At 42.6% G+C, this 22590-nt stretch overlaps 1 protein-coding gene and 2 long non-coding RNA genes across 4 annotated transcripts in view; 2 read left to right on the top strand and 1 right to left on the bottom strand.

The window, feature by feature from the left end:
• The first annotated feature begins 408 nt into the window (after positions 1–408).
• On the top strand, positions 409–1115 carry LOC124072123. Its single transcript, XR_006845448.1, has 2 exons — positions 409–463; positions 634–1115. It is a non-coding gene; the product is annotated as an uncharacterized LOC124072123 (long non-coding RNA).
• A 2411-nt stretch (positions 1116–3526) lies between these two features.
• LOC124072141 lies at positions 3527–7331 on the bottom strand. The gene is made up of 3 exons (XR_006845451.1): positions 7206–7331; positions 6686–6861; positions 3527–3979 (listed from the first exon to the last, which is right to left on the bottom strand). It is a non-coding gene; the product is annotated as an uncharacterized LOC124072141 (long non-coding RNA).
• kif26ab (kinesin family member 26Ab) overlaps positions 6169–22590 on the top strand; it is a 65106-nt gene continuing 48684 nt past the window's right edge. Inside the window, exons 1-2 of one of the 2 annotated variants that reach the window (XM_046413324.1) lie at positions 6169–6492; positions 6722–6940. In XM_046413324.1, coding sequence (XP_046269280.1) covers positions 6430–6492; positions 6722–6940 — 282 coding nt within the window. In that variant the 5' untranslated portion in view covers positions 6169–6429. The remainder of the gene's footprint in view (positions 6493–6721; positions 6941–22590) is intronic. The other variant, XM_046413325.1, reaches the window with a different exon arrangement.

Raw genomic sequence — 22590 nt, 5'->3', positions numbered from 1 at the left:
CTGGTGGAGGGCATTTCTCGTAGTGTGAACATTTCCTTTGTGTTCAGAATAATAACTGCATTGTGACTACAGCAGGCAAGGAATATGAAGGAATCAAAGCCAAGTGTGGTGCTAGGCTAACACATTTCTGTGTGAACCCTTAATGTCTGACTGAGATAAATTAGAAGTTCAAAGACAAAGATGACACTAAAGTCCTATATGTCCGTGTGACTTCTCAGCCTGCAGTGGCTGGTATTTGCTATCTCTGTCTTGAAGGTGGCTGCCCTCGTTGTTCTCCTTGCTGGTGGAACCCAGCTCATCCGGTTAGACCAGCATGGGCCTCATTCCACCCTGAATGAGAGGCTTGTATGAACCTAGCCCCAAAATACTCTATATAAAGAGCTCCAGACTATGAATCAGTCAGTCTGTGCAGGGATGACACCAAGGAAACGTCGCAAAAAAGACAAGAGTTCACCTTCTCCAGGTAAGCACACTTGACGCAGAGCTTGTAGTCGATTGAGGCCCTCTGCTTATTTTTGTGGATTTGTCCTTTAAAATGTAAGGGTCTGAAGTCTGCTGTAGTGATGGCTTCACTTCGGACAGATCTTTTTTTGGAAACTGATTCTGACTGCTGTTTTTATTTTCTTTCAACAGCGGAATCAACAGTCTGAAGGACGGACTTTGCCCTGAAGAAGTGTGCGTAGTCTCTCTGATTAAGTGGTTCTCAACAGTTCAACAGTTCTTTGAGAAAATTGTGAAATGTTTAGGACCACTTGACCAGTCAGACAAATGCTTTCGACTTTGGAAAATGCCGCCTTTTAATGGATCTAAGGCAACTTTTAAATGACTTTAATAATGAGTGTGTTTCCTCTGCTTTCCTGTTTCTTTAAAATCTCTCTCTGTTTTCTACTCTCATTGTGCCCCCTTGTGTTACAATGTTGACTACAGTCCAGGAAGTAAGTGCATGTGTGTGTGTGGTTGTGTAAAAGAGTGTAAAAGTCATCTGACTTCAGTATTTTACTGTCGCACACACATTTTTTTAACCAGCTTTTCTGCTGCAGTCATACCCTGTCGTTTTTTGCTGCTTTACTGTTGCCACTGTTCAGAAGTACTGATTAAAAGAGGTAAATAAAGAATAACTTGTGTCCGTTGAGTCTGTGTGGCGTGATGGACCATCAGTCTGCGGTGATGGTTGCTGTCCCAAGTACTGAAACGTGCTGCTGTGTTAAATGTGGCCAAAATCAGTGCATCTGCTTTTATTTTCCCTGCGAGCTACCAAAGCAGAGAAGACTGATGACTGTTTCTTTGTTTTATTTTGTTTTTTAATGTAGGTAAACAATTAGAGATAACCTATTTATGCTTTAAACTTGATCTATATTTTTTTTAAAAAAACCCTGGGCCTTTGATAACTGTTAAAGTGATTAAGCCACTCAATTCTAAACACACACACGTTTGCATTTAGAGCTTTTATTTTAGGGACTAGTTTGATGGGAAAACCTGACCTGAAGACTGAAAATCTGACACAACTCTAGCAAAGAAAATCCGAACGCCTTCCCCCCTGAGGTACAGAGGCTACTTTATACTGCATAAATCATTCATGAAAGCACCGTGCAGCGATTATTCCCCCTCTCCTTTCAGACAGCCCCTTCTCCCCCACCCCCTTTGATCTCCTCCATGCGCCAAGAACTATCAATATTTGCTAAACGTTTCTCACAAAGCCTGACCGTGCACCAGGAGAAACTGCAGGGGTCTCACAGGCAAGAGGATAAGACATGGGAGAGGCATTAACGAGAGGCCCTGAGCGGTTTCCCCGAGCGTGCGCAAGGGCAGCAGATGCAGCAGCACACGCGATCCCAAGGGACCCCTCCCGGTCCCCGGAATTTCATCAGCGGCCGTGGGACACCCAACCCAGACCTCCTCCAGAGGGGAGAGCTGGGTGACGGACGTGGTAAATCATCTTTACTATGGATTGTAATTATCGGTTTGCTGACAAGCCCATGCCTCCCTCCATATCCACCCCAACTTTGTGTGTGTGTGTGTGTGTGTGTGTGTATTCCTGTGAGGTGTTGAGTCACGTGGTTTGCGAGGTATTTGTGTGAGATCAAAATAATTTATTCATCACTGGAATATTTATTATCACGCCTCACCCACCTCCTCTCAGCTTCCAAAGCATCATTGTTACATGAGAGTCCAAATCTTTCATTTATCATCACCTCTGACCTGCTGGAAAATAAAAACTTGTCAAAGTCCACCAAACTTTTTTTCGCCATTAACTTAGCAATAAATGAATGAATTAAGTTTAAATAACTTTTTTGACAGCAATCTGGACTCGGACCCAGTTGCGTGAATCAGATGCAGGCTATCAAATGTATTTATTAGTTTACCTCCTCGTAGTTGCTTCCGAAGTCAACCTGGAAAAATAAAACAACAGTTGTATAATGTCCTCTGTGGCTTTCAAAACAGCTCTTTAAAGTCTGAAAATGAACCCAAATGACGTCATAGCGGCATAGCTTTATTTTTTTTTTTAAAGAAAGCCTGTGTTGAAACCTGAGGGCATGTAGTTTGAAAGATGTGGACATTTCCTCAGCACAGCGGAATCTGTTGCATTCTGGGAAATGTAGGCTCCAATGCCTGTGGGTATTCTCATTTATCCAGGTCACAGCTATCTCAACGAGACTGAATGAAGACGTTTCGGCTCTCACCCAAGAGGCTTCACCAGGACCAGTCCTGTTGCGCTCGATTCAGTCTTTCTGAGGTAGCATCCAGTGTTTTTGGAGCTCAGTCCACCCTCTGGAATAACGTTTAGGGGATCTCAGTCTCCAGTGCTTATATTTTCAGCATTTCATAGAAGCTGTCCTCCAGCATGATGGAAGTGGACAGGCCAAATCACAAGAAAATCCCTTTAAATGCAAAGCCACTGAAGTAGACACTGATAGATTGAGCTTTTGTTTGAGTTGTCACAATTCAAATAAGACTTATTTGAATGCAGTGTCCAGCTGTGACTCAGAAAACATGTCCATATCTCAGTGGAATCACTGTGGGTGCTGTCATCCCACTGTTCACCGTCTGTGTGGCAGATCCATGTGGATGACATGGTCACTACAGTCTGTCTGCCTGCCTGTCTGTCTGTCTGTCTGTCTGTCTGTCTGTCTGTCTGTCTGTCTGTCTGTCTGTCTGCCTGCTGTTGGGCTGCAGGACAAAACTGCTTGATTAAAGTGTGAAACATTAAAGCTGAGCTGAGCTCTGTGAGTGCTGCTTCAGACTAAATTAAAAACATAGTCTGCGTGTTCACTTTGTCTGTGATATACTGCACAGTCAGAAAAACTGCATCAATATAATGGCTAATCTGAAACACATGCAACTACCTGCTGGTCTAAACCATTCAGTCTGTGGGAAAACAAGCAAATGGTGAAGAGTGATTGGCAATTATGAGATCTTACCGACTTGTAGACGTCAGATGCAGATGCAACATTTAGCATCAGCAGCTGAAATGATCAGTCTCCACAGAGGACACACAATATTTTAATTTCATGAAGAGTTGATTATTTCAAAGCAAAATTTGATTGATTTCATTTTGATAGAGCCTGCAATAAAGCAGACCATTTTAAAATCAATCAAAGTCGAATCATGTTTCATTTAACAGGTCCATAAAAACCCTTTCGGTACAGTTGAGCTTCATCATCACAGCAAGTTAATCAGAAATCAAGTGTCTCCTATTTGAAATTCACTTGTCAAGAATAATTCTACAGCAACAGCTCATATACTGTAGTGCATGTGGTGTGGGATAGCCTATAGGAGAAAGAAATACCATAAAGTAAGCTATGATGAGGTCATTACAGCGTGCCACAGACACAGTGTCAGTCTCTACATGAATATTACAGGAACATTACAGGGGATCTGTCGTTAGGGGTAATGGCCAGGATTGTCATTGTGCATCTTCTTGTGGGGGATCTGACAGCGACGCACCAGCAAATCGAGTGGGAGATCTGGTCATCACTATCTGAGAGAGAGAGAGAGAGAGAGAGAGAGAGAGAGGGGGGGGTGACTGTGTGAATAGCTGAATAACTGGGAGAGGGCGAAAGAAGGGAAGAATGGGGGAGTGAGACAGACAGAGAGAGAGAGAGAGAGACAGAGAGAGAGAGAGAGAGAGAGAGAGAGGGAGGGAGAGAGACGGGGGGCTGGAGAACAGAAAGCAGCGGACGCACAAGGTGCTCCTTCGCTCTCAGACCTGCAGCGCACAAAGATCAGACACGAGCAGCCCCGTGATGGCTTAAAAAGTATTTCACTGGACAGAAACCTGTTTTTGGTGCATTCCTGATGGATTGTATTTATTTACTGTCTTGTCAGACTGTTGGAAATCCGAGAGGCTGTTTTACGCACACGTGCGAGCGCTCACCGTGAGTCACTGGATGTCCGGATTAAAAAATCTTGTGGATCTTTTTGTACGGGGGCACGAGAGAAATGATTTAGATGGATGTACAAATCAAATAGGTTTCCCGCGGAGTGGAATATTCTCTAGGCTACACTCGCAGCCCACATGGCTTTGCCAAACTCATCGGGGTCTTCGGGAGCTGGGAAGCCCAACCCCGGCGTCATAGACCTGGGGACAATCTTCGTTGACTCCGATATTATATTTGGATTTACAAGTCACCTGCTGAAGAGAAAAACAAAGGTAAGAAAATCCTGAAGGTACGCTTGCGCTAATATCATCTCCTGATGTGTCCCCACGTCTAAAATAAACAGTGACGAGACAGACGGCTGACGTGCCGGCTCCTGTCCGGCATTCAGGACCTTGAACAGCACCTCGCAGCATCTCCAATCCGCTCTCTTGCTCTCAAACTCATCCTGGGATCGCAGTCATCATCAGTTTGACCTACTGAACACTTTTGCAAAATTATGCCTCAGACAAAAGCGTCTTTGCAAGCGGTCAACTTTTCTTAAACTGCACCGCTCGGCGCAAAGCCAATACCTCCTCAAGGTTTGAAAGAAATGCGCTCATCACATTAGAAACTCAGCCGGTTTAAATATGACTGATAACGTGTAATGGGAGCATTTATGGGTTATCCGCAGATTTGTAATGACTAATCATTTAAATGACATAAGAAGAATATATTTGACCCTACATTCTGAAATCACCCCGTTTGAACTGAGTTTTACAACCAGAAGACAAAAGACTGGGTTTCCCCTAAGCAGGTCGTTTGAGGGCAGGGGGAAAATGAGAAACCGTTTCAGATGAGGACGGCAACAGCGCATGTGGCCACTGTCGCTTACATCATCCACATGAAATATTCAAAGTTTACCAATTAAATATTTAACCTTTCTACCCCCACCCTTGCAGTTTGAGGGATGCAGCTGTGTATCTTGGCCAGCTGATGGCGCCAGACACCAACAACCCGACAGAGGCAGTCCTGTCTGGAGAGGCAACAGTTGCTGATGTGCTCTGAAACTGAGCCGTCACAGCCGAAACAGAAACCTAATGATAGAAATGATTTATTTTATTCTATTCTCCAAATGGACTCATAATGCAGTGAATCAAAACCTAACTGGTTGGAACACATAAATCGCCCTGACTTTAATTTGACCACCATTATTTTGGTAAAATGAGCTTAATGTGAAATTCAGCTTACAGTTGAGCAGCATGATAATGATGTCAGTCTTACGATGCTACTAGAATATACATAAATTTATTATATATTTTTTTTTAAAATGTGAAGTTTTCTACTGGAGGTTTCCTATGACCATCAAGAGGAGAACCTTTTAACTTCTTCACAGTATAAACTATTTGCAGCCGTGCTCACAGATCTTTAAATCCAAATGGATATCTCAGATAGGAGGAATTCCGAAAGAAGAAGAAATATGTGTAAAAGGATTCGCAAGACATCTACAATATTGTCATTTAATGGGACAATGATTTTAAATATTTCACTCAGTGGAGTATCATAAACTTCAATGACCAGCTGGATACAGAGCAGTGATACTGTTACACTGTGAGGGATGAAGAGATTTTCTCAACCTCTGAGCAAGAGTAAATGAGGAGGAAAGTCTATATTATGGCATCACATTAGTAGGTTAATATATCACTGTTCACCACACAGACAATTTAGATTCGTCTGTGGCAAAGTAACAGCCCGGAACCCTCGTACAGGCAACCAGTCCGGCGCAGGAAAAGTTTTCTTGAGCCCTCCCATTCCAGGAGAAATACCGCCTCCTCGGCACCGCTGAGCACCCTGCTGTACCAAAACTCCTCCGCTGCTAACTTATGGCACACAATCAGCAGTTGCCTTCCATCAGCCACTACTGGTCCAGTACAATGTGACAGATGACTGGCAACCCTCAGTTAGGTTTTCAGTTTAGCCTATGGCTCTGGCCCGCCTCTGTCAGCGGTAAAACCTTCAAGTGTGGCTGTTTCGCGAAGGCGTTCTCCTGAAGGTGTAACCTTGATCTGGGAGAATGAGCTCATTTGGGTGCAATGCAGCTCCCGATGGAGGGGACCGTAACAACCGCATGTTCACTGTAAGTGTCCTGTTGGACATGAATGAGTGTGTAAAATTGGTCGTTTTCATCTAATCTTAAACGTCGCACAACTTCTGTCTCTTTGGTGCGCACTTGGACAGGTGCTCTGCACTCAAACAGGTTGTCGAGGGTACAAGCAGTTTGACTCTCAAGACTTGCATGCACTGGAGGGGTGAGTTGTTGTCATTCTTACTAGCGAAATTAACCAAACTCCCTCTTTATGTCGAAGGTGGAGGGATGTCCGAGTGGAGAGTCTCCGGTAACTCCAAGGAAAAGACTTCACTCTGCGGAGGACGCGCGGTGCAGCAGCCGACCTCCTCCTGAAGGCGCCGGGTCGGTTTCCATCTCCGAATCGGAGGAGAAAGGAGGCTTTTGCCAGCAATGTCAAAAGAAAGTCACAGAGCTGAAGAAACAAGCCCTTGCCCTGGCAGACCAAAATTCACTTAAGGTTGGTTTAGTTACTTTTTTTCCCCACACTTTTCATCTTCATTTTTTTCACACTGTTTAGCAATTATTTGCACTTTCAGACGTGAAATACTGTCATCAGCTTGTTCCATTGTTATTTTACAGTAATTCCTGTTAGAGAATAGTCAAATGGATTCAAAAAGTCTAAATGTGAGCTAGTTACAGTCACTAGCAGCAGTAGCAGTCTCTTATTCTGAGCTGCTGTATCAGAACTGCATTACTCAGGTCTTTTGGATTTTCTTGCTCACCTGCACCTGCTCTTGACACTGATATCCATGGACAATGAAATCTGATCCACTGGATGGTTTATAATTGTACCAAGAAACTTCTCACCATCCACTTGTGAAGTTGTTTATTGCATGCTTGACTTCAAATGCTGGCCTTGAATGTGAAAATGGAAGCTTTTGAGACTTTGAAAGTGGCCCATTGTTTAGCTAAACAATGCTTATCTCTTTATTTTGCTGTTGGGTGTGGGGGGTGGAGGGAGTTGAAACGAGCAAGCCCCTCATGTTGGAGACTGAGGAGGAAGTTAAAGTCCCAGCCGACCTTTGCTGTGCATTGAAAGTGTTCCTGTATGGCTGCACTCAAAATTCCCATCGCCGTTAAATATAGGCTCCAAGACCACTGCTGTTGTGGCGGGCTGGGTTTACCCCCTTTGGTCTGTTCTCCTTTGTTGTCCTGTTTTAGAGAGAAAAGTCGGATTGGATTACAGCTCTTCAAGGTTCACCCCGAATCCCACAGCACCCAATGTTCATACGGGAACAGGTAGACAAGGGACAAGGGGGCATTTCTGAAGCACCTGGGCTCCTTGTTTGAGACATCTACATGTGTGGTCTAATTTTTGTTCTGAGTATATCAGATCTATGTTCAGGTATCAGGTAAGTCCACCCCATAAACACATTAAGCCTACCCCTAACTGCCATTATCTGCCATGGGAACTGACCTCCCCTTTTTAGTGTGGGACCCTCCAGCAGTACGTTCACCAGGTGCTCTGTGTTGTAGAGAGAGAGATGGGAGCAGCCCATTTCCCCCCTATTTTTCCACTTGTTGATGGCTAAATTGGACTTTAATTTTGGGGTGGCAAAGGGTGATGGCAGGGTGCTGTTATTTTACCAGGGTTATGGTATGGGCTGCTTCAGCTGAGGGATAATAAACCCATTGTCTTTGGGAGTCTGATATGCCCACCTGTTGGACTGCATAGGATGGACGCGGTTGTGGATGATCGCTTTCAAATTGCTTCCTCCATGGAGGAAATAAGGTCAATGGGACGGTTCAGGTGGCTTGTTGGTGTGTATGGGATTGCGGTACCTGCTGGGGTCCAGCCAGTGTTGTGTCTGCAGTGGTTATGGGAAAAACGAGAGGGGAGACTGTTTACCCGAGGTCACACTTCCCCTCCCTCCTCATCCGCCCGCCGTCCCTTTTTTTGTGAAGAGGAAGTCGGCTTGGTCCCCAGACATCCCTCTCCCTTCACCCAGCCTGTAGACTTATTGTTTGAATACAGTAGTAGTAGCAAGCAGATGAAAATTCAAGGAAGAGTGTTTTGGTAGAGTGAATGTGTTTTTGTATATGAAGCCTACTAGAGGGAAAGTTCTCTGTTCACGTACACTGAAGCCTCCCAGACAGCTCTTGTGTTTTCCTGTTTGGGTTTAAAGGAAGCTGCTTACACTATGTCCTGCAAATTTAGAGAAGTAAAGGCCTTTTTTGCCTTTCATTGTAAAGGTGTAGATGAACACTGGCAAAAACACAGTCTTATTTTTGCACAGGAACCACTCAGCCAGCATTAAAAAACTCATGATGACATGTTATTTCTGTCCATATCCACTGGTGGCAACAAAGTCTTTTTTATGCTTCCTGCCTCTAAGTGCCTGCTTCATTTGCAGAGCAGCAATGCACAGTGTCAGTTTGTTTGACATTTTTTGAAACTATTTAAATTGTGCATGCAACTATATTGTGCTTTCTACACATAACTTGCAATGCTTTTCCAATTATAAATATTTTATGACATAGTGTTGAAGGGCTAAACCACAAATTGACTTGGCTGAAATTATGTCCTTGAGCTAACACCCTGAAGTTTCAGCTGCCTTGGCACATTTTATGTTATTCAAACGAAAGATGGTTAAACAAAGACCTGGGAAAAAGACAGGCAGAAACATTAGATTCACTGACAACCTCCAGATCTAATCAGGGGAATTCACCTACCTAATTTGCATAATTAAAACTTACAGTAAAGAGCAACTTCAATAGTGAACAGCAGACAGTCTGGATTCAATAATTGTAGACTGTGCTTATTGTGGCTGGACACAGTGGCTAGGTGAGGTATATATAAAGAAAGATGATCACTTAAACCTCAGCTTCAAAGAAACCAGTTAGCTTTTTACTGTAATCAGAGGCTCTGTCAACACAGGCAGATAGGACCATACAGCTTGATTAGAGGCAACCTCAGCTCATAAATGCTTATTGTTCTCTGTTTTTTGGAAGTCCCTGATAGCCTACTTCATATTATATGTACTGATGAGATAAAATGAGGACAGATTTTTTGTGCTTGTGCCATCAACCATCTTATGAAAAAGTTAAGAGTGTCAGTGACAACAATAGGTGATTAGGTTTGTATGGAGCCAGTAGCCTGGAGTCACAGTGACCTGTAAGGACTATAATTCCTCACCTGTGGCCATGCTGGAGCAACTCAAGCCCCTCAGTCACAGCTTAGACAGAAGCTCTGACACTTGATATCTTTTGTTGTAAAAGCTAGCCTTAATTGTATTTGCTGATCCATAAGAGACATGACATTCAGGGAGAATGGGAGCCAGAAAGACTCCTGGATTATGTTGGTGAAATACGCATTCAGATGAACTGTTGCTCAGGTTTAATGAACCTTTGAAGTTAGGGGAGTACAAAACTATTCTGGAATATATGCTAATTTGTTTTCTTGGCAAGAATTAGTTTAGGAGATTGACACAAATCTCATGTCTGTGAGCTGAATATGAAGGCGGCGGCGGCAGCACAGTCCTTCTACAGATAGCCTGTTCACTTCCTTTTACAGTAATTCCATTGTACCTAAAGTTGTCTGCAATTCAGTCTGCCATGAAGGGGAGCGAATGGAGCTAGGTGGCTAAAATAATTATTTACACCTACTTCTGGACAAAAACGGCCAAATTTTATTTTAGTTTTTGCAAGTAGAGTATCCACTAAATATATCAGAGTTGAAAAGAAAATATAGTAATGCCCGTTCACTTTTCTTCTGCAGCCTGTTAGATTTGATTTTGCATAAAGACAGGGATTAGGGGGAAAACCTAAGGTGCTCTGCTCTGTCCAAAGGTGTGTATTTGCACCTCTATACCTCACTAATTAACACATCTTGCTTTACAAAAACCAACGTGTGCTGCAGTGTTATGGAGGGCTATGTGCTGATCTTCTTCTTGGTTGATTGCAGGTCCTGGATTAGCACTGCAGTGTGAAAGGATATGTGTTAGCTAAGTGAAGCTAGCTGTAGCTTCATATTTAGCGTACATACACGAAAGTGATATCAGTCATCTAGCTCTTGGCAAGAAAGTGAATAAATTAATGTATTTTATACTGATAAAAGTTTGGAACATGCAAATGTGTTAGCCAAAATCTTGTCAGTTCAGTTCCAGAGCAGATGCACTGGGGTTTGGTATGTTACAGGTCAGTGATAAAGTCAGCAGTGTTAACATGCGCTCATAAATACTGAGGCCTATGAATATACTTAAGCAGTCTTGGAGCTTGTGAGTACACTGACTCATTAACAGAGAACCTTCTGCAGGGCTGTGAGGGCTTGAAAAGTTGGATTAAGTTGAGCTGTTGGAGGTTGAGGTCAGTTGCAGCCTGGCCTTACCTTTCTGGAGACCTTTGCCCTCTGGATATGGGGAAACTGAATTTGGGATAAAAGACTAACCAGGTCACCATGGAGATCAAGTTAAATTTTGGTGTATGCATAATGTGTCCAAGCCTGTTGTTGATGATGTGTGTGTGTGAGTATCAATGCATCTGCAGGATATTATTGTCATTTTTTTCATGTTGAAATTATGGCTGTAATTTTGGATGGATATCATATTTGATTTGATTTAGTTTAATTTGTTTCTGCTTTGTTCCTCATTTGATGCTTGATCCATTTTAAGTGCAGACTTTTTTGTGGATCCAAGTGTTACAAATCAAGTTTTGTTTCTTAATCAACCCTACATCATACATCCTGGCCAAACAATCACTGTTGTTGTACAGTCTGAGCCTGACATTTATATGTTATATATATATATATATATTGTTTTTTTGGAAAATAAACACGTCTACACAGTCACAGTCATTTGTGTGTATGTATAAAAGTTTTAACTCTATGTTGCTCACTTGTGCCTGTTGCCTATCTACCTATTGTCTATATACTACATTCTGCCCCTGTTTGTCCAGTAACTGTCAAAGAAGAATTGGGGCAGAGTGTTTGGTTGCCAAGGCCAGGCAGCCAGCAGGAACATTGCTTTGTTGGTGACAGCACTGTCCATAGATGAGTGAGTGTTTACAAGTCAGTATAAGAGAACTGGTTTGGGAGAGACAGTGAAGAAGTGGGTGCTTGTTAATGGCTACAGGTCTGCCTACCTGGCTACTGTTTCTCAGGCAAGTTGTGGGGGGGGGGTGTTACTTCTTCTTTGTTGACTGACCTCTGACCTTTCTGTCAGGGCTCCCAGCCTTCACGGTAGGTTAGTGTTTCAGGGGCCCGACTTAGGCTCGAACAGGTGTATGTTGCCAGGTTCGCTGCAGGAGGGTGGACGACAGGACAGAGTGACTGGCAGATGGAGGGAGAGAAGGATAGAAAAAAAGACTGTGTGAAAAACCCCTCCGGTTGTGAAACTTGAGCTAACATTAGAGTTAAAACAGAGCATGACCATATTATTCTATTCACCTCTAAGCACCTGAGCCCCTGAGGCTCTCTGTGGTATGTGTGTGTGTGTGTGTTGCGTGCCTGCTCAGCAGTGCATACACTCCAGAGAGCCTGGGAGGAGATGAGAGACGAGAGGGGAGAATAGAGGAGACTCTGGTGTGAGCCACCCCCCCTGCTTCATCCCTGTATGCAGTGTGACTTCTGCTTTATGGCATGTGGCTGTATTAAACCGCAAAGCAATAATCTGGTGTCAAGTGGTGCAGAGACCACAGACATCAGTCATGGTGCTACCGTGCTACACTATATCTGTGAGCCTCAGCAGCATGCAGCTGCCACTTTACCTCAAGTTTCCACAGCTTCATTCATTTACTCTGTCAGCTGTCAGCCACCTCTTCATGTGACAAATTTGCATGCATTGTGTTTGCTTTATACTCACTGTTAGGGCCAGGTATGAACCTCAGTGCTTTTTTGGTACTGGCTTGAAATGTGTTACAAGCTCAAGTATTAAAAACTGTGAACTACTGAAATGAGGCAACAAATGTCCTACATAATCTTTTGTTATGTAGGTCTTCATTTAATACAAAGTTTTAGAAGACAGTATTTTATTTAATCAAAGTTCTTCATTTAACATTAAAGATTTTTTTCTTTTTTTGTCATATGAAAACAAGATTAGAAAGATGGTCATCATTTGTTAGCTGTATGAAACTCAGCTGTTGTATTCCCCTCAAAATGTTAAACATCTTCAAACAAACAACCAAAGTGCACAATGAAGTACTGCAGTTCAAGAACTCAACTTGGTTCACTTTTTGGTTGTCTTTGAAGAAAATTCTGTCATTTTCTTTATTTTCCAGCATTTATCTCCACTTGCAAGCTGCATATTGCAGCTACAGAGCTTTAAATGTTGACAATGGAACAACTCCGTCAGTGGTTAACGGAGCATAAAGAGTTTCTCATTCACTTTCCTGCTCCCAGATTTTCACAGCTGGTCCTGCTTTTGAAAGTGGTTGACATTCACTGGACAAAAAGCTTTTTTCTAACCTCCAGGCAGCTCTGGAATGAGGGCCACATCTTCACTATGTCTGCAGCAGTTTCACTTAACATCTTTAATTTGCTGAGCTGAAAGTGAATTGACCCCAATTGTTGCTGCCCAGTCCACTACTTATTGCAATTGCAAGGGTAAATTGCTGCGAGGCAGAGTGCAGGAAATGGATTTAGATGCACGGGCTGATGGGTCTGGATGAAAACTGAGCTGCAGTAAGGCAGATAGTCATTGCCTTCCATCAGGAGGAGAGAGAAGGTATATGTTGGTGGAGGATGAGGATTTCTCTACCCGAAATGACTGCCATTCCTCACGTCTGCACTGCGCTCTTGACTTCAGATCCATAGGCAAGATGAAAGAGCTGACAGAAGCTCCTTCGCAAATGCCCGCTAACACACACACACACACAATGTACATACACAGGCCTAAGCACACAGGTGAGCTCAGACACACACACATACACACACACACAAACACATATGGACAGAGTTTGCCTTAATGTCCTCTTCTAGCCATCTGGCCCTTTCTGGTGTGGCTTTATGCCGCTTCATTGTCTACAGAGAGCTATCCCAATGTTCCCTCAGTTACCTGACAAGGTGAGAAGAGCTATTTAGAGCCGCTTAGACTTGGGAACCTACTCTGCTGCCTTCAGTTGTTGTAAAGGTTGCCGTGCCTCTCATTCACTAAAGTCAAATATGTAAAGCCAACCTTTTATCCTTTATATCTATTCAGCAAAGACTTTCAATCAGTTTGTGACTTAGGAGACCAGCTGCACTGTTACCTAATAATGAGCTGGTGAGAAGGCATTAAACCAGAGCACAAGTAGCTTTACGCCTGGTTGAGCATCTTAGCTTTTCTTAAATCTTGGCCTGAGGTGGTCTGACTCATTTGGAGAGAGATGCATTTTTAACAAATAAGTGAAACCACAACATTGTGTTTTTAAAAAATGTAACCTAAATGTGTAAGAAAGACTTTCATTTTACATAAATAGTAATAAAATCCTTATCTTTAACATTACGTCATTTTCTTGTCAATTTAGAAGAAGAAATTGATACCATTCCCATGACTGAATATGAAGCTACAACCAGGAAATAGTTAGCTACTTAGCATAAATATGGAAACAGCTAACCTGATTTCCAAAGGTGCCTACCCACACCTTTAAAGTACACAAAAATGGAAATGTAAAAACATCGTGCAATAGTTTCACAGTGTGAACTTTAGCAGGTAAGCTTTTTTTTTTATTTACCCCAACTCCAAGATTTATGTAAAGCTAAGTGTCCCCTATCTATAGCTTCATATTTAACATTCATATTTGACATTTAATAGCTGCTCACAGGTGTGTTTACTTCAGATGTGACTTGGTCAGGCAATCAAAACTGAGTACTGGATCTTGTTTTGTTTTTTTGTTTGTTTTTTTTAAAACTATCACTTTTCTCAGAATTCTTTGAATTAAAGCACCAAGTAATGCTGAGATTGTCATAACACCTATATTATCTAGCCAACTCTTTTTGTTAGTGTATTTGAAGAATGATTTCCATGCATAATAGTACTTGCCTGAATGGGTTTGCTGCTGTTTGCTGAAGGATCATATGTTAGAATGAGCCAGACTGAAATGAAACAATGGACCTGCAGTCTACGCTGACAGGGTGATGTGTTGCAGCACAACACTGGCCTGCCACCGTGAGAACCGAGCAACAAAGACAGAAATGTCAGCGAGCAAAGAACACAAATGCAACAAGAAGTGTAACCAGTGGGAATTAATCAGTTTGACTTGTTAATTTAGAGTCCAGCCGTCTGTGTGTATGTGATTCTGAGTATATGTGCATGTACGTATGTTTTCTGCTATCTTGGGGCTCCTTCTGCATGACTCCATATGTCACAGTGAAATGAGACGTGCTTGATCCAGGCAGACTGCAGTCTATTATTGAGTCTGATTCAGAGTATTGGAAAAACATAGTTGTTGAGATAAATTTTCAAGGCTGTACACAGACATCGAGGAGAACTGAGTTGGAGGTAATCTCCTGCTGGCTCCATAAAACGTGCTCAATTGACAGCAGGCCTTGTGGTAGCAGACAAATTGCCTGGCTTATAGCAATGTGCTGAAAGAGAATGCCAGCGCTGTGTATCCTTGCCAAGATGGATATGCAGACGGCAAACTCTGGGCTGTTTGGGCGTGGCTCTCTTGCACAGAGCAAACAGTGGATCAGTGGAGTGGTGCCTAAGTTGGACTTGACATTGTTTGTTTTCCTATTTGGCAGATGTTGAGTGTTGGATGTTAGAGGAACAGGTTTATAAAATCTGTGATGAATGTTTACAGACAATGAGCAAGCCCTTCTCTGAACAGTCATTGTCAAAGTGCCAATAGCAAGGCACTTAAAGATGTGATGTAGCTTTTCTGCAATGTCTAAAAACCACTAGACCTTTGTTGAGTTGTGTACTTACATTATCCCAGATGTTTCCATCAATGTTCACACCCAGACAGATCTGTAATTTTGTTCAAGGCCGCAATGTGTTTTATGTGGTTGCCTGTCACAACTTCCAAAAGAGAGTCAGAAGCGAGGAAGGGAGTGAGAAAAAGACAAAACTTGAATAAAATTTTAAGACATTACCTCTTCCACAAACATTTCTGTCTGAGTCACGTCAGATAGATTTTCAGATTTCAGATTTTTTTTTTTATTGAGAGACCCCTGTAATGGCAGAAACTATATATTTGCATAATGTTTATATTTTGGAGAAATTGTATTTTTTTCTACTTATTGAAAGTGAAATAACGTAAATGATAAGGTATGTTTAAATATGATATAAATATATGATATAAAGGAATGGATGCTATTGCTGAACTAAACTCAGTGCATTAGTTTGCAAAATGTATCATTTTTTGCACTACTGGTGTATACAAAGTTATTCTGAAATTACAGACAAAATTATCACATTAATGGTCATAAAAGAAACCACATCGTCACTAATTGATTATTTGGCCACTTTGGAGGCAGCACAGCAAACTCTAAATGTGACACTGGCATATTGTCACATCACATATTATCATATTATCAATATTTAGCTGATAAAGTGAACATGTCAGCAAACAAAGGAAGCACATCGAGCAAGATTATTACTCCTTTTGATTTGTATTTTAGCCCTGTTTTGGTCTCCACCAGCCCTTGATGGTAATATATTTTAGCCAGGCACTCCAGTATATTCTCTAGCTAGTCAGTAGCTAATTTTGTCCATAACCCATTTGGTGCCTTTTTTCACTACATCTGCTGGAAACTGAGTGCTGAGTGAACCAAAACAGCAAGGTTTCAAGGCATAAAACAGAATGATTATTTTCAGTGTGTCCTTCAGTATGAGCAACTCCTTTCACGTTACCCATTGGCAGTCATTTTATTTGTTGTCAATACACAAAAAAAATAATTAGAACACCTTTTAAATGTATGTGTATTACAAGTTAACATATAGTTCACTTATGTCTATGTAGAACAAAGTAAAGCAAAGTTGGTAAAGTAATTTTTCTCAGTAACATTTCTGCAACTGCAAAAAGTCCCAACAATTACATTTTTGTTTGAAACGTTGCAATTTGATATTTCTCAAAAGCTAACCCAGAGAAGTCTCTCAGTGGCCAACAGTAGTAAAATGTAGTCGTGGTGTGCAGCTGCTGTGTGACTGCACCAGTTTACTTTCATGTCATATTTTTATATATTCGTCTGGGTGACAGTATGCATGCATCTCTGTGTGATTCTATTCGTGTTTGTGTAATAATAGATGGATTGTGTTGTGATTGGTAGATGGGTTGTGTTAACTCGTCTTACTGGGAGCTCCCACTATGAGTTGGGCTATTCTTTATTGTCAGGAGCTCATTCCGATACGTATAGTGCTCCATAAATCCTGGCGCAGTGCGAAAATGCCAGTCAAAGTTCATGCTGCTCATGTTCATTTCATGCTTGAGTGTCCAGTTCTGTGAGCGAGGATGAGTGTGTGTATTGATGATGTGTGAATGTGCGTGTAAGTACCAGAGGAAAGAGAAGGAGATGAAGCACATTCAGAGTCCCTCCATCCTTTCCACTTTGCTGCAGAAGTCATCCATCTTTCTGAACTTAACTGCTACCAATTTATGATTGCATTATTACGGCCAGTGTTTTATCCTCATTCCAACACACAGGCCTGGTGGTGGTCTGGTTAATGGAGAAGGTGATGGAGAAGGTGACTGGCCAGTGCCATTACTCTGTTACTCTGCAGGCTTAGCTTTAGGGTGAGTGGGTTTAGGTTTTTTTTAATTTGCTGCTCATTACTTTTATCAGGGTTTAGCATGCTACTTATCATACAGTTAAACTGCACTTCTCAGTTACTAGCTTTATCATTTACCTGTGTCACATCATGTACAGCTGTAATACGGTTATATCTGAAACCACAAATTTGCACATGGACACAATCCCTCCCTTAGTCAGAAGGAGCAAAAGAAAAGAGGAAGTGCAAAGTGTGTGTTTTGGTATGCATTTTTCTTTCATTATTGCATGACTTGACATAGCAATTTGCCTGCTGACATTTTAAAGGAAATTGTGTAGTGCTGCGTCCTACAAAACGGCAGCAAAGTTGCTTTTATTCCCAAGGAAAACTGCATTGCTAAATCTCTCAATAGGCGGAACACTGAAAAGGTCAGCCTTGGCTGTATGGATTTGTCATGGATTTTCACCCGACAGAAGTCTGTCAAGATACAGTAGCAGAGTTGCTTGTCTTTGATTGGCAAGTGAAAGCTTTGTCTCAGATTTTTGTTCTTTTGGGAAAATATTTTAGAAGCTTTTAAGGCTGCAAGTACAGAGATATGTTGTGGATATTTCTGTCTTGGGTACTGCTTTACGGAAAAATACCCTAAAAAATCTGATAGATTTTCATCCCTTGTTTGCTGTACTGTGGATAGTTTAGCCTTGGGTACTGTTAGTTGATGGCCCTCTTTTATATTTTCTGTCTGATCCAGAGATTCAGCCTGATAAGCAGCACCAGAATAATAAAGCCAAGAGCGAAAGAAGCAACATAACTGCTGCAGCTAAATCTTCATAGTTGGTGAAGTTTTCTTCTAGTTTATAAAAGTGTTGAATTGTGCCTTGGATTTTGAGAAGTTCCTCATAATTGGCACTGTTTTTTGTTCAGTGATGAACTTAGGTGGCATTTTCTGCCGTATTGAACTATTACGGTAAACATATTTACTTTGGAGGTCACTGGTGTTCAGAAAAAAAAGCAAAATGAGGATAATTAATTTGTATTCACTTCAGCAGAGATGTACTGTTTTGAGAAATGATGCCATCTTGAGCTTGTCATTACTCCCAGCGGATGCTTGTGGAGTAAACCTTCCCCTGCCTCTCTGCCGTGAACTGACTCCCATTAATAGATCCGTCCTTTATGCATCCCCTCTTGTTACTGCCGCTCTATTTTATGATGTCACTCTCTCTGCTGAAGAGCTCAGGGCTGTTTTATCTCCTTCGTGTGTGTCAGGCACTTAAACTTAAACCTCTGTGTTTACGAGTCCCAAACTGCCTCTCTATCCTTTGCATTTGCTTCTCAGTATCAGCTCAGTGTTGCCTATAAAAGCCAAACTATCCTTGCTGTTCTGGGAACTCACTGATGGGCCTGACTGTGCAGACCCCCAGCTAAGTGCCTGACTCCCGTGCTGAATGTGAGAACAAGCCTGTGAGAGAGTATGTGTCTATATGTGTGTAGGTTTATTCATAGAATTGTCTCTTTGGCTTAGCCGAATGCCGCTGGACTGTGTTGGCATTTTACTTGGTTTTGGTTGCTTTCAGTTTGCATTTTGTTGTTACATGCTGGTGTTTTGTTGTGTGCTTTAGGTGCTCAGCTGCTTCTCTCAGAAGCATTTAAATCAACGTGATAGATAGTGGACTTTGTTTACTGTTCTAAATGTATGCATCAAACAAAAAGACATTGCTGGAATGTCTTTGAACGTGTCTGTGCAACACGGAAATGCTTCTCTTCCTCAGATGCCTGGTGAAAAGGAGGGAAGCTCTTGGGGAGCACACCTGTGTCTTTGGCCTTCGTGAATTCCTGCACAGCTTGTCAGGAGTGGATGCTACTGTCCAGTCTTCTGACCCTCCGCTGCATCCACCCAATGAGGGTCATTCTCTTGTGTCCACTGCAAGTCCAGACAGCTAGCTGGCCATAAAGCTATTATGTGGTCAAACTGAAATATGTGGTTTTATTTACACACTGTGTTTTACAGGTTGTGTCCGCTTGAGTTTGACGTTGAATTGACTGGTTGTTTCCAGGGGAAGCCTTAGTTACACAAAGCAATGCTGAACCTTTGGCTTGAGTTCATGAACTGTTTAGACATGGTTTATATGATCAACACCATTTATTAGTCTGTTCTTGTGATTGCTCAAATCGTGATTTTCTCTGTTAAGTTTTCATGTGTTGCTCCTGACCTCTAAACCACCCAGGTAAATTCACTTTGAATGTATGTATTCAGTTTTTATGAAGCTATCCTTCCGCAGGTGTGTCACACAGTCATTACCACATCCATGTAGCGAGACGTTACCCCCTCCTCTTCTGTCCATCCACTGACCCCTCGGCCTCCCCTTGTCCCACGCCGGGCATTTATGTTTTCATCTCTTTTTGAGCGGGAGGCTGTTTTGAATGCCGCATCCAACAGAGGGGTGAAACCAGGGCACACTTGAACTCCCACAGAAGCTGGATACCACATTTTAATTGGATTTTGCCTGTCAGACTACACTGTTTTTGTGTGCTTTATCCACTTCTTGTATGCATACACACAACATTCACATCTATAGTTGTAGCAGTCATCATCAAATTGTCGGTTTCCATACGACAAAGTGGTTCTGAAAGTGATTCCTACTCGAGTTGTTAAGTTATAGAGGGTGCTGTAAAAGCTCTACAGTAGCCATTGAAAGTCACGGTGGCGCTGTGGGGATGGAGGGCTCGAGGCCTCTGCAGCCGCTGAACAATGCTTAATTAGCTCATAAACAAAGGCTAGTGGGGGATCAGAGAGGGCAATCAAAGTGTCCTTTTCCTTTGAGCTTCTCACCGTCAACAAAGCCTCTCTAATGGCCCCATCACTCCACTTGTTGTGTCTCACCATGGTGTGCTTCCTGACAACATAAAAGCCTCACATTCCGAAAAGAGCCTTGGACAAGAGACGATACACTTCCACACCTCCCTTGGCCCCCGATGCCTTCGTTCCTCTGTTTTGCTAGATATTGACGTTGCTCCTCTGCTCACTTCTGCGGTGTATGTTTGGTTCCCCGTGGCGACCGCAGCTTTCATCTCTCCGCTTTCAGTCTTGTGTCTGTGACTTTGGTGGTCTGTTTTATTGCGTTCCTTTGTGTGATGCTGTGCTGGCACGCTGCTGGGAGCCTGTGAGGAAGTGGTTGACACACAGTCGACTGTGCCAGGCTCTGGAGAGGTTATTCGACTGTGATGCATGTGTGTGTGTGTCAGGTGTGTCTGCGTGCGTGCCTGTGCGTCACAGTGGCCTGGTGTCCATGTTTGTACAAGACAGTGAGTGTGTTATTTTTTGTGTGTTTGGACACGAGGCCCTCTAAAGAAAACAGACGTCCGCTGCCACACGAGGACAGCACTGCAGCAGGTTGGAGGTAATCTCTGCTTGTTTGTGCGACTATGTTATCATCTCCTGTTTCCTGTCAAAACAGGAAGAGACAGGGGCGAAAATGTAGGCTAGGAAAGTGCTGCCTTGATGTGTGTTGGCTGGAGGTCCAGCTCTGTCTGACAGTGACCCTCCTGGCCAGGAAAAACAGACCCGTTCAGGGTGTAACCCACAGCGGGATCCTTCATGGTGTTATTTTTATCACTTTCACAAAGCACAGTGAGGGATGCTTTTCCCAGCTGTTGACACAGTTCTGGGTCATTTTTGTCTCCAAAACAGTTCAGTAGAAGAGAGAGGGAGACGTCCCATCTGGCTGTAGTTTCTGTTTAGGAAGGGAAATCCTTTTTGACATTTTGTTAATCATGAAAGCGAGACACTCCTTTTCTTTGGATGATCCCTAGACCTCCATCACAATACCTTTTCCGTCAGGCTGGAGTTGTCATGTGATTTTATCCATCCATCACACATATTTGTTAATTTCTTTACAACAGGATGGCACACACACACACACACACACACACACTCACAGTAGACCTGGTAAATGCTCTTTTATGGGGTTGAACTGTGAGTACATTCCAGACAGAAGAGTCAGCTATCAGTGTGGTTCAGGCAGTGGATTACTGCTGATGGCATGGCAGGTAAAAGCTTCGGCGTCTGCTGTGATACGACTAAATGAGAAGGCATGGACAGGCGCACTGCACAAACAGCTGATTAGGGAGTCAGCTAATTATTGACTGTTGAAAAATGATAACCATCTCCTCCTCTGCTCTGCTTTGGGAGTCACTGTGTAAAACTTAGAGTTGCTCTTGTGGAATTCCAAGAGTTTGAAGGCCGAGCTAAGTTTAGCTCTTTATGGGGTCTCTAAAAAAGAAAGGGCTGCTTGCACAAGAATGCTATTGTTAGATTGACCAGATTGCATGAAGTAGGCTTTTCTGCCTTTGTTCCCCAGCAATTTGTGTGCACATTGAGACCAGAGTGACCACAATCTTTATTTATCTTACACAAGAAGCAGGAGCCCACCACCACTGCTTCAAGTTTGACCTCGTAGAGAATGAGATATTTTTTGTTAATGATACTGAATGAGTAACTGAACATGAGACCAGACAGATAAACATTGTTATTGCCTCTTCAGCAACTAGCATTTAGACTGGCAACAGAGGTCTGCTCCCGTCTCCATGACTGAGATTAAGGAACGGCGTGTGCTGGCTGACTGGGGTCGACGTCATCAGCGGGGAGGTCGGAGTTCATTTGTCTTTCTCGACAGACCTTCAGGTGGTGTTCCAGTGCTCTGGCAGAAGGCCACACCAATACTGACCTCCATGAGTCGCACAATTAGTTACCCTTTGACCCCTAAGTCCCACAATCAAACCCTGAGCATGGACCGGGCATGCTTCTGCATCCCTAGACCCACTTTATATATGACTGTATGGGTGTGTGTGTGTGTGTGTGTGTGTGTGTGTTTGCAGATCAAAAGGCACAGATGAAGCCCATGATTCAGTGTGATGTAACAGCTTCTTCTTGTTTCAGTCTACTTCATGAAATTAACAAAACAAAACAATTGAGGCCAAGCATAAAATTTTACACCACCAACTGAATGATTTATCCGACTACTTTTCCATTCTGCACTCCTAAACATATAAAAGATCCTTTAGTCTGCATCCGTCTTCTGCAGACCGTACAGCCTTTACACCTTGAGTTACTGTTGTTTTTTTACTGCTCTTAAATGCGTGGTTCTATGCTCTTAAGTGCAATTAAAGTGCATCACTCAAGTCTTACACAGACAGACGCTCATTCAGACTCAGATGAATGCTAGCCTACTTTTGAGCCAAAAGTATAAATCTCATTGCAGACTCAAGCTTTCTGTTTTCACTTTGTTTGACATACTCTGTCCTTGCAGTGTGGCTCTGAACACACAATTCAGCATTCATCTTCCTTTGATTTCTCTCAGGATTGCGTGTTTCTCCAACATAATGAATTTCTCAGTTGTCACCGAGCTCTGCTGTGTTCCGACATTTCATACAAGCAGATAGAAAGAAAGCTCCTAACAAATGTATAGAAAACAGTTCAAACAAGATC

Source organism: Scatophagus argus, chromosome 15, assembly GCF_020382885.2.
Source record: "Scatophagus argus isolate fScaArg1 chromosome 15, fScaArg1.pri, whole genome shotgun sequence".
In the NCBI taxonomy this organism is placed as follows: domain Eukaryota; kingdom Metazoa; phylum Chordata; class Actinopteri; family Scatophagidae; genus Scatophagus; species Scatophagus argus.
The sequence above is the reverse complement of the archived record's forward strand: the minus strand, read 5'-3'. Positions and strand labels throughout refer to the sequence as shown.